The following is a 12,398-nucleotide window of genomic DNA, read 5'->3' on the forward strand; positions in this document are numbered from 1 at the left end:
TAATGGAGTTCATTGCTTGAGCTGCTGACAATGTTTGTATAAGGACACTGAATCTTGTGATTTCTTAAGTCAGATGCGAAGCAACAGTTATAAATGAATGAATAAATGTTTGGGAAAAGAGATCTTCCACTAATCCCTCGCACCCAGTCTTGTCAAAGATTTCTGTGAAAGCACCTCACTATAATTATATTGTTTAGTTCTCTCTATTTTTTTTTTTTTTTTTAAGGAAAGTCTAAATTTGTTTACTTTGGTACGGATTCCTGGTCAGAAAAAAGTTGTCAGGTCATGACCTCATAGTCTGATGGTATAATGGAAGAATGTCATAAATCTTACGTTGTCTAAGCAATGAAGGCTCAACTGTTGACAGAAGCAGAAGCGTGAGAACGAGAGAGCGAGCGAGCGTGAGAGAATTTAGACAGGAAAGAAAAACTTGTACAAAAAAATATTAACAACGGTCTCAAAGATTATAACTGCACAATCTTGATGTTTCAAGCATAACTTGTAGAATTAAGCTTTCAGGACGACCAGCTTGGGAAAAAAGTGACATAAATGTTGCTAGCTGCAGTGGACGCTCACGACGTGTCACAAACGCCATGTGGAGAGGACGTGTAACGGTCGTCGCAGACAGGATGTCACGTTCTACGTCGCTCCTCCTGTCACAGTCTCCTCAGACACATTGTGTGACACAGATGGAGCGCCATCGGCTCACCTTATAAAACAAAGAAATTATTTCTCTTCGCCTTGTCAGTCGCTTGGGCGGTGTGTGGTTGTCGTCTGCCTGACTGGAGGACACAAGGAAGAGAAGTACTTTGAGTGATACAGGCAGGCCTGGAAAATGAAGATCCTTGTGTCTGTGAGTACAAGTGATCTTCTTGTCTTTTTAAAGCAGTTTTTCGGTGTCTGTTCATTTGTTTGTTTATTATAATCATAATTTTAATGCAGCTATGAAAATCCCGTCGTTCATCTTTTTTTCTAATAGAGTTATTAACCTTCAAAATCATTATTTTTGGTTCGTTTTATCTCATTAACTATAATTGTAAACAATAATAAATGATGATTACGGGCAACTAACAACAATGATGTTGTCTACTCGATTAATTGAGGGCTAGAATTCTGACATTTTTGAATTATGACATCTTGTCCTTTCCAAAAACAGTTTACAATTTTAAATATAGATTTTTTAGTCTTCTCTCTCCTTCTACCTCTCATTGCACCATATAACACCCTTCCATTAACGTACCCTAACTTACCATGCTTCTCCTGACTAGTTAATCTCAGTTAATCATAGTGTCAGAACCTCCTCTGATTATTTCCACACCTTTCCCCCCTATCTAAATTAAAACCGATTCAATTTGAGATTGCGCAAAAGGCAGTCATTTTGAATTGCTCAGAAAATCAGGAAACCCAGTTTTACAACCTCACTCGCGACATGACACTCAAGACGGGACGGCGACCTGTTCGTGTCTTGATGGGGGAAACGTGCCTTTAAACTTTTCATAATTTATTCTACCTGTCTAGTCTGTCTCCTTATGAGACTGCTTATGTTTATGTATGCATCTGATTTCACTTTTTGTTGCGTGAATCTGAGCTGAAAGTGTTCTTTGTTTGTCAATACAGTTTTGTCTTGTTTCGCTGTTACATGACTTTGTGAAGAATGTGTAGTGCGTTGTGATTGGTTTTTAATAGCACCATACATCTTTTTGCTATAAAAATCATTTTCAACTCGTGTTAACTGCCTCATTATTTTCAGTCAGTTATTCTTGATGTAAAAATTAAATTATTTTCTTTCCAAATAATTAATCTTTCAATTTATCTGTTATCCCTAATCTTTAATTTTCAGGGTTTATTTTTTTGGAAGATCGGCCGTTTGAGAACATTTCATTTTTGGGTGTAAATAATATTAAAAAAACAAGTACGACCAATTTAGTTTTAATGCGTATTGAGACTGGTTGGGCCAGTTTCCGTGAGAGTGATGGCCTCCTGATGAATAAAAGTAATTATAGAAGAAGTTGCAAACCGTATTTCTTCACAAGGAAACGTACTCACCTGCGTGTTTTCTGCTTATTTCTACTCTCTCTCGTTCTCTCTCTCTCACACACACTATGCCTGGCACGCAGGTTTACTGTCACGCTGGACTTCACGAGATCTTAGAAAACTCACAAAAATGATTTTCATTTGTCGGTGCATGATGTGACTTGCCAGGTATAGGACCAGGTATTCTTTTTATTTTATATCCTCTATTTCCTATACAATGTACATTAGTCATTCGCTGACTTTGTCTTCCACTTGCTGGATCGACCCTCCTATACCCCTATTGTACTTTTTTGTTTGTGACCACTCACGGGTACTCATTTCGTTGACCAATGCCTGGACTTCATTCCAGTGGCTGTAAACACAATCCTTCTTATTACGAGTTCCTTGTATTCTAGTTGTCTGCCTGGAACAAGACTGACAAAAAAATAAATAAATAAATAAAAAAATAAAATAAAATAAAAAATAATACAAGGTCCTTTTTCCACTCATCATGATGGAGGAGAGGTATTTTAAGGTGTGTTGTGACATAACACGCTGCTGCTTGTTACAGGTGTGCTGTGACATAACACATTTTTGGTATCTGATATGCGCAGATGTTGCTATGGTATAACATACTTCTGCTGTTGCAGACACTGATGTTTTCGATGGTCATACAGACAACATGGAGCCACACAACACCGCCACCATCACCAGGTGCAATAGTTATTCAGCTTTATTAATATTAATTATGGTAAACATCCCTCTGAAACCTCATCCCTTAAAAATGTTGATTACAAATTTCCTTTTAAAGAAAATAATAACATTGATAAATTTTGAGCCGATTTCACCACTAGTTCTATTTGTCTATATTATATATACTTTTCTATTTCCTTTTGTTTGTATTTGATGAGATCGGTCTTTAAACAATAACACATGCATTTTTCAGGCGGTAGCGCTGGTTTCGCGGACGCGATGGCGACTGGACATGCATCAGGGGGAGGGACAGGAGCAGTACCAGACCCAGCAGCAGCAACAGCAGCAGGTCAGCTGTGCAGGAGACCTCCGTCATTACGATTCCTTTCGCAGTTACTTCCTCCTTCTCATCACTGTTAACTCTTGCTTTCTAACACGTAAAAAAAAAAGTTATAATAATAAATCCCATTTTCCCAAGTACGGAACCGGTTGACAAACTCACACACTCAGGACAAAGTTTGTCCAGTGCCTATAGCAATATTTACTATAGACAAATCGTATTAAGGTAGACTTTCTTCCCTTCTTAATAATAATAATAATAATGATGATGATGATGATGATGTGTGTGCTTGTATCGCGCATCAAGATGGGTCGCACTCTCTGCGCAGATCAGTAATGATAATTGAACACTAGATAATAGTGAACTGTGAGATACGTATAGACACACTGAAGAACATAAAAGATGAAGTACAAGAGAAGAATGTAAAGCAATGGATGAAGGTATGAAGTGATGGAGGGACTGTAAACAGTGTAAATATGAAGTCGTTACATGATGGTTAGCGTGACAGACAATATTGCAAAAGGAGTTCAGGAGAGTAATTTAGGGATAGTACTTTGTAAACATATATGTTTACAGGGAAAGTATGAATGAGTGGCGAATATGAAGTGGAAGAGAGTTTCACTGCTTAACAGCACAGAGAGCGGACAACATTGTCCGTATGTGACTGTCTTTGCGGGAGGGAGGATAGAATGCCGGAGTCTGATGAGGAGCGAAGGTTTCGGGCAGTAGTGTGGACAGATAGTACTAGTCTATTCTAGCTTTAATTGGTAGCTAATAAAGAGAATGAAGAGGTGGTGTGGCATGTTCAGATATGCGAGTCGAGCAAACGAGACGAGCATCTGAGTTCTGAACTTTCTGTGAAATGAGATATTATAGCTTCATGACATCTGATTACTGCCCTATAAAATGTTTCTTTTGCTGTAAATTCTTTTCTCATAGATATTTGCTTCATTGACCCGAGAATATGCGAAACTCTCAGATTGAGGGCACCTGCTTCAAAGGGTGAGAAAAATGGACAAAAAAGAAAAAAAAAAATGCTGAACCACGCGCCTTGGAGCAAAAAAAAAAAAAAAAAAAAAGCACATACTTTCCAAATTATTCGCGAGGTTTTGCTTTTTATCTTCTGGCTTGGGTGCCATCAAATGTATGGAGGTAGTCGCTGTAGCTCTGAAATATGTAAGCGGCTAGAAATTTAACGCTGAAAAGCCTGAGGAGGGAAAGATGTTTTCGTTATTGTAGTTTAGACACAAGCTGTCATTATGGCTTTTTATGCTGGTAGACATTGCATGCATTAGAATACGGCGGGAAGATGAAATCAGCAATGTTTTATGTTCATTTGTATTGTCCACGTGACTTACAAACTTGTAGCTTATAACTTTGTAGGCACTGTCATGAGAGTGAAAACTCAAAAGGGGTCCAACGAAAGTCTCCATTCTCAACCGAACTTTTTTTTTAAAAGATTGTTGGGTGCATTTCGGATGTTGGGTAAAGCCTAGAGCAAGATAGTATTTCCCCGCATTTCAACGCTACATGTTAGTTTACAGTGTCAGAATGCTTTTACATATACATATCAAAACCGTTGGGAAAAAATATGGTGGAGTTTTGAATTTCTTTCTCAAACAATGGAAAGTGTAGTGCTGTCTGTGAGAAAGAGATTAAAAGCCTTGGAAAGTCAAATTTTACGACACCACATGTTTAGAGATTTTAAAGCTACCCATGCTAAGACTGTCATGTTTTTATTCTCTCCTCTCCATGCTGCTGACGGCAATAACAGGTATTATTCTTACACAATAAATTTTCACAAAGAACAGAGACAAATATAGCACAGTGAGGTCAAGGGTGACAGCTCTGGGCTGAATAAGCACGGTAAGTGACGGATCGAGGGGGTGGAGCAACAATAATTTAAAAATAAGGAGGTCTGCTTCCGGTTTGAATCATGCTTTCACACCAGCAAAGCCCTCCGCCTTTCTCGAAAAGAAACCGAGAACTAGTGAACACTAGTCATCTGAAAATTATAAAAGTTTGAGTTAACAAAATCGTGCGACATCTCTAGCCCTAACCCCCAACCTAACCTTAAAACCCTTCTTTCCTTGATTTTATTTAATTTTCTCAATCGAGTATCCGTTACAGAATGTGTAACTTCCACCTGGCTACAAAGTCCACCTTCTAAAATAAAGTTGAGGCCATGTCTCTGCTCATAAGACTATTTTATTATATATATAATATGTTATTTTATATAAAGCCCACATTTATTGTCTTGACCTCTATGCCTCTTACTGTTAAATATTTCGAATGCTGATCGCAAGTAAAATTTATCCAATACAAACCGCCTTAATTAATATAACCAACTTTTATTGTCTGTATTACTTGTTGTTAACGTGCCTACATTAAGTAGGTTGTGTAACGAATGTGGCACACACCTAGAGGGGGCAGAATCATCTCTCATGTTTGTCACTAACGAATCTCGGGGTCATTATCTACATATAAATTTATCTTTGCTTAGTCAGTTGGACAGTGAAGCCATCGGACAACCTGTTCTGTTAGTCGTCTGGGCATTCCGTCTAACTTGTTTCTGATTGACTCGTCAGGTCATCTTGTAAGTTCTGGAAGAATTTATTCGACTTTCAGAACCTACAATAGATTTCTTCTGGCCTTAAGCAAAACATTGCGGTTTGTGTAGCACGTGTGTAAACACAGTACTGTACAGTAAGTATTGCAGATTTACCTTCACCGCATTTTTGTAGGTTGAATTTTTTTTTCTCAAATTTTAAAACCATTTATTTACACAAAGTTGTTGCTGTGATTTTATTCTTTTCTTATTATTTATTACTTTTCATTGTTCCTGGCCTGGGCCAATCAAATCGGTTGCTCAAAAAAACAGGCGAGTATACAAACGCTCCGTTTAGCTAACTAACGAACAGCCGTGCGTGTGTGTGTTTATATACGTGTGTATAGGTGTGTGTGTACGTGTGTGTGTACGTGTGTGTGTATGCGTGTGTGTACGTGTGTGTATGTGTGTGTGTGTGCGTGCTAGTGATGTTGAAGGGACAAACTGCAAAATGTTTAGAATTTTGTGGGAGCGTGTGCGTGCGATCGTCTCCCAGGCATGCACGCGCGGGTTTTGTTTCGACTGCAAGCTTCTTCGTGCTTTTGGTGTCGGCTTGGGACTTTTGCGGATTCCAGATAACACCAGCAAGCTATGCTTCAACTATTAATTAGAATGTTCATTGATTTCTCTCACCTCCCGTGTACACCTCTGATGTTGTTCTCCTCCTGTAATGATTCAGTCATCACTTGCTGCAGTCCTGGTGCTCAGGTTCTCCTGCGCAATACTAAGTTTTCATAAGCAGTTCAAGCCCAGAGATAAATAGTTTTACAACAAAGAGCCTTCTGTTCACAACATTTTTTAAACAAGACTTTGTGCGTCATCATGACAGGAAACAGGAAAGGTGAAACATGAGCAGGAAAGAAGCTCTATATCTACGTCCATATATAAACACAAATGCTTCAGCTTACTTTCGTAAGCAGCCAGTGTGTACCCAGAATGTGAATGAAGAAAGTGCTTAGTACAATCCATTTACCAAATTTTGAATTCGTCTACAACCTATCTAGAGTAGTTCGTTTACAATATGTGTATTAATAGGATTTGTCTGCGTTGTGTTTCTGACACAAAGGGATGGGACAGGCTTGAATACTGACACCTAACAGTAAACATATGATATACCGAGAGACAGAGGGAGTTAAGGGATGGATAAATACAAAATGAAATGTGAGCGGCTTTCACTCTGCGGTTACAGTTTTACATACCTGCTTAACACTTCTGACTTTCTATGGCGCTTATTGGGATGTTAACGAACTAGCAATTAGTTCCACTAAAACTCATTAAGCTGCATGAAAAATAAATGTGGTGGTCAACAAAAAAAGTTATTGTAATTAAGACATTCATTATTTTTTTTAGAGATTTTTAAATTTCCATTAATTCACTGATCTTAGTTTTAATACTCTTTTGTGCTAGCTTGTTATACAATGACGATCAAAGTATATCAATATAAATTTCCAATACACTTATTTATTCATTTACTAATTCATTTATTTATTCATTTGTTATCTCCAATATATTGATAAAAACGAAACCCATAGTCACTCTGACACATGTTATGTGTGCGCCTTTTGGAGGCACCTCTCTCTTTGGCTACATTAAGATTGGTCAAAAAAATGGTTAACTTGACATTCCTAGTGAAGTGAGAAGATAGAAAATACATTTTTTTCTGAACGGGTAAAAGGCGCGTGTTTGAAAGTGTCTGCTGTTCGTAATATAAGAAAGTTGGTTTTTTCTCATTAGCCATTACTGGAACTGCACACGGCCCAGGTAAATGAACTCATTTTTTTGAAGTTGGTATCGTCGAAGTACTGCTTTTGGATTTTGTTGTTAAATTAAGTCAGATGATAGCAGTTGTTTACTAGTTCATTAATGTAAATTCAGCTTAAAAATGCTGTCAGAAGAATTTGATATTATCTTGATAATGGATTTAGAATCAGTGGGTAGAACTTTGAAGTGATGAACGAGTTTGAGAAGATGCTCAGTGTGTGTTTTTGTTATTAATTTTATTAATCACTTTTATCCAAAATTTATGTTAAGCCGAAATATATTTTAGTTGAAGAAAACCAGCAAACAGATTTTAAATGTTTCTATAGACTGTACGTGTTCAGTGCAATGGCGCCGGCTTTCAGCCTCCCTGTGATGTCAGCATCTATTCGACTTTAGTGCTATGTGGACCTTCTGGTCGGAATTCACGTCGAGCTTGTGACCCCTAGACTAGAATTCCAGACTGGGATTTGTTACTTGACCGCATGATCCGTCTAGTTATTTATCCCTACTCCCTCCTCTTTCACAGGAACCACCACGGCCATACCACCCATGATCACGCACACCTTCAACTTTGGATACCAGCCCCCACAGACCCCACCGCCACCGCACGGCCCCTCCTTGCCTTTCCTTGACTTTTCAGCCCCGATTCCGGCTCCGGCCCCTACCCCAGCCCCCGTTCCCGCGCCGTCCGGCTCGTACCTGCAGCAGCTGATTTCGTCCATGCCGCGCTTCAGCGTCGCCGACGTGCCGTCGGTTTTGGATCGCGTGCGGCAGAGGAAGCAGGAGTTGTCCTTACTGGGCAAGCCCATGACAGAGCAGGACGTCGGGCAGGTGCTGCTGGACTTCCAGACGCAGCGGTTCGCCACCAGCGCCGTCAGCAGCGGCGGCGGCGGTACCTACGGGGGACAAACGTTCGGCCAGTACCCCAGCCCCAGCCCCAACTACGGCCAAGCCCAACCCACTTCCGGGTACGGCCTAGCTCAGCCCGCTCCGGGATACGATCCGTCTGGCTACGGCACCAACTCAGTTATGAACAGTCCCTTCAGTCCCGGCAGCAGTTTCTCTTCGGGCAGCACCTACAGTTCTGGCAGTGCCTCCAGCGGTGGAGGTGGAAGTGGAAGTGGTTATTCCCTTCTTGGGGCCCCTGGAGGTCAGACCTCTGCGTACGGGAGCAGCTATCCGTCATCTAGCAATCCTGTGGCAGGTGCTCCGAGTTTCGGTTCGGGTGCGACCAGTGGGTCTCAACAGGGGGGCACGTCGTACACCCCACCCGACTGGCAGATGCACGCCTTAAAGGAGGCCGTGCTTAGCCGCCCGAACCCCAACTACCGGCCAGAGATGGGGGGAATGTTGAACACAGGGGGTAGCGGCTCCATGGCTCCTGCCCCTACTCCGTCCAAGTACACGCCGCAGCAGCAGCAGCAGCAGAACAACATGCTATATCAGCAACAACAGTCGGCCAACCAACCCAGCTTCCAGATGGCGAGTAGGGGAGGGACAGGATTTACGCCGCAGTTCCAGCAGTTCAGAGCCCCGACACGGACACAAACGCCAACGCAAGCGCAACTCAACCTACTGCAAGGGTCGCGACAGCCCAGCGCCGGCACGATGTCCAACCCGCTGGCAGGCTTGCTGCAGCAGCTGGGGCTCGGCGGCGCAGCAGGAGGCATGCAGAACCAGCAACAGCCTGCCGCAGCCAACGACCCCATCAGCGCCATGCTCAACCAGATCATGTCGCCCAACCCCACATTGTCTGCCTCCAGTCCCTTAGCACTGCTGGGAGGTACTACTTACGTCTGTCGGACAGCACACTGTCCGTGTCGTCTGTTTTGTCCGACCAGCGTGACGTCTGTTGACGTCCACGCTGCTGTTGCAGCGAAGATTACTGTTTGTCTTGAAGCAACGCTCACTCTGCTTTTTTCTTCTTTTTTTTGTTGTTGTTTTTATTTGTGTTGTTGTCTGGTTGCTGGGACTGCATTCCTAACGTCTCATTGTTTCCAATATTTTTCTTCTGACGTCACAGCTATGTCCATGATGTCATGTGTTTGCTCCTGACGTCATGGCTGTGTTCATTTGTGACATCACTATTTTTTATTTTCTGGCAGTCAGCCAAGGCTTCTTATTGCGTCTACTAGTTTTCACGCTTAGCTAAAAACATTTGTGGCTAAGTGAGATTTGAACACATCTTCTTTAAGCTTTGATGAAATGTGGAGAGTTGTGGGGAGGTAGATATAAGTTGAACACAATTACCCACACGTATAAACGCTTAGATGTCATTGTATTGAAAATCTTGTGTCAATATTGTTATCAGAAGCTCGACATTGTAGTCTTCATTTTATTAAAATACAGCATTTGTCTTGGCGTCTGAGACAAAGTTATCTTTGCAGGAGGTGGCGCTGGAACAGGGTCTGGCACCGGTGGTCCTGACCTCGGAATCTTCAATTTACTAGGCGGATCCGGTGGAGGTAAAAGAAGAGTTTAAATGCTTCAGGCATAGTAAATTTTTAAAAAATCTATAATAATGCATCTATTCTTCTAAATAATGTTTTTCTACTGTAACCCTAGCATCGTTTTATCAGAGCAGGTTTCTAGATATATATAGAGGTAAGTAAGTAAATAGATTTATTTTTTTGTGTGTCTCGACAGCTTCGAATTCTCTGCTCGGGGGATCTCCAAGCATGCAGATGCCAGGTTCTTTTGGTGCCAACGGTGGTTTCGGTGGAGGTGGCCTTGGCGATATGAGTACTTTTACCTCCGGTTCCCTACTGAACACTTTACGAAACGGCCAGAGAGGCGGGATGGGAGGTTCGCCATTCGGAGGGAATGGGCCGTTGGCATCATTAGGAATGGGCATGCCTCAGCCGCAACGTGAGAAAAACATTCATTTACTACGCTTTTTAATATCATTTAGCCTGTGTTTGCTTACGTGCAAGCCTCTTTGTGACCGTCTGTTTCAGAACATCACGAGTATCCACACGACAGTATTAAAACCAAAACCTTTATCAAGAGAAATTTTTCAATGTGACATCGTACTTCTCAATCAGAATAATGCAGTTTCTTGTTCTTGCAAGGAAAAGAGGTCCTCTAAGACAACGACTTCTTCCGTGCAGAGTGAGCAGGGTGTCGTGGAATTTACTGTTTTGTACGATGCATATCCGACTGCGTTGGTCAGAATAGTTGGCGACAACAACCCTTTTGACATCAATGACCTACTATGATTACAAGCTCCACGTTTTTCTTTCCCTTCAGTTTTTATTCTTTTGTGATTTTCAATATTGACTAGACGGAAACTAAATGAAATTTCCTTTTTCAGAAAATCCTATGATGCAAATGATGCTACCAATGATGTAAGTCGTGTTTATTTAATTAACTCTTTTTAAGTCAAATGTTGAGAATTTAGAAGAAACTTGCTGTTTTCATAGTAAGCCGTTCACATTACGGCTGCTCACACTGGCTTCTTTTGTGTTGATAGATAGGAAGTTTATGTGAGAGAAAGAAAGAGAGCGCGCGAGCTGATGAATCTGCGGAACTAGCCATCATTTTACGTTTAAAAAATCGGCGCTTGGCAATACGCATGGAGAATGTATATTACAATGGCAAACAAACGGGATTTTTCTCTTATAACAATCTTTTAAATTAAAAAGATTTTGACAACATTTTCTTGTGAACTTGCATATTTGATGTTAATTGCTCCTTGTTTCATCGGTGACCTATTTGTCTTTTGGACTTGAGACAATTTGACATCGGTCTTGGGACGAAATGGACATAGCTGGGATGAACTGACTTTTGCCTCGAGGTAAAATGGTCTTGGGGCGAAATGACCGGTGACCCGACCAACATGCCTGTTTGTTACAGGATGATGCGGGGAGGAGGAGGAGAAAGTGCCATGATGGCCTGGGCCATGTCGCAGATGTTTGGTGGCGGTGGTGGAGGCATGGGAGGCATGGGAGGCATGGGCGGCATGGGAGGCATGGGTGGCATGGGAGGCAATCTCATGTCCAACCCACTTGTATTAATGGCAATCATGCAAGGTTTGCATGCGTACTTTCAAGACTTATAGTGTCACGTCTAATGCACGCACACATCTGAGAAAAAAGCAGCACGCATTCATACATATTGATTAATTAATATTTCAGTTTGAGATAGTTTTCACATTTGCTGCTCAATTGTTTTTCTGGAGAAATCCATAATACTCGTTTCCAGAATGTTTCATGATTCTTATTTAAAATAATTTATTATTGCTGTATACTTGTATCTTTCAGATGGTTTGGGAGTATAACAAGCTGCAAGTTCCTTTTCTGTTGTCTTTCGAATGCCGTACGGGAACTGCAGAATGGTTTACTATATTATCGCCTGCAACTGTCACTTGTGTACGTGTATTGCTGCATTCTCATCAGCCTTTACGAAAACAATAAAATTATAAAAGAAAGTTCTTAGAATTTTTTTTTTCTATATAAATCCAAAAGCTGCGTTTGATTGCAGATGAGTAAGAGTGTTTGTGTTTCCTTAAACTGTGTTGACCAGGCTTTCAAAAAATATGCAAGCTCAATCAAAATGAACGTAGCAGACGTCATTTCCTCTTCTTAGCGATCGTTACCCATTGAAGGTGAGTTTGTTAGCGATAACAGTTTGTGCTGTGTTTGAACTGTGCTCCATGTGTGCAGCAGTCAGTTGACGCTTTGTCAGGGGAGATAACTGTTACTTTTTAACAATGATACTGAGATTTATGTCCCTTATCCTGTCCGTGTAACGCCCGAACAACGGCAGGATGAGATTATTCCGATCCGCCTAGCGTCTCTTTCATTCAGTAATAGCTTGTTTGTGATGAAATGTAAATCCTTTCCAAGTTATTTTCCTTGGATGATGAGAGTGACAGCTATTGCGTTATTCGGTTTTCAAGCATAAATAAGGTGACCAGACGTTTCGGGGGCGAAAGCGGGACACATGCCGATGATGGTGTCGTCACCGTCAAAGAACGCCGAA

At 41.2% G+C, this 12,398-nt stretch overlaps 1 protein-coding gene across 3 annotated transcripts; it reads left to right on the top strand.

Moving 5' to 3' along the window:
• The first annotated feature begins 615 nt into the window (after positions 1–615).
• Positions 616–11,844, top strand: LOC112575804 (PE-PGRS family protein PE_PGRS30-like). 3 transcript variants are annotated; one of them, XM_025257829.1, is made up of 11 exons: positions 616–853; positions 2,664–2,727; positions 2,960–3,055; positions 3,986–4,048; positions 7,389–7,415; positions 7,942–9,198; positions 9,803–9,880; positions 10,062–10,283; positions 10,729–10,762; positions 11,271–11,446; positions 11,678–11,844. In XM_025257829.1, the coding sequence occupies exons 1-11, from the start codon at positions 836–838 to the stop codon at positions 11,692–11,694; spliced, it is 2,052 nt and encodes a 683-aa protein (XP_025113614.1). In that variant the 5' UTR covers positions 616–835; the 3' UTR covers positions 11,695–11,844. The 3 variants fall into 3 exon arrangements, with proteins under 3 accessions (XP_025113614.1, XP_025113616.1, XP_025113615.1); XM_025257830.1 differs by lacking the exon at positions 3,986–4,048 and having other exon boundaries at positions 623–853; XM_025257831.1 differs by lacking the exons at positions 3,986–4,048; positions 7,389–7,415 and having other exon boundaries at positions 622–853.
• The last annotated feature ends 554 nt before the right edge of the window (positions 11,845–12,398 follow it).

The sequence above is a fragment of the Pomacea canaliculata genome, linkage group LG11 (genome assembly GCF_003073045.1).
Source record: "Pomacea canaliculata isolate SZHN2017 linkage group LG11, ASM307304v1, whole genome shotgun sequence".
NCBI lineage: Eukaryota > Metazoa > Mollusca > Gastropoda > Architaenioglossa > Ampullariidae > Pomacea > Pomacea canaliculata.

Excerpts from the sequence above, each read along its gene's own strand:
- LOC112575804 (XM_025257829.1), top strand. Across the intron at positions 9,881-10,061 it reads ACTAGGCGGATCCGGTGGAG|CTTCGAATTCTCTGCTCGGG; the intron begins GTAAAAGAAGAG and ends GTGTCTCGACAG. Across the intron at positions 10,763-11,270 it reads CAAATGATGCTACCAATGAT|GATGATGCGGGGAGGAGGAG; the intron begins GTAAGTCGTGTT and ends TGTTTGTTACAG.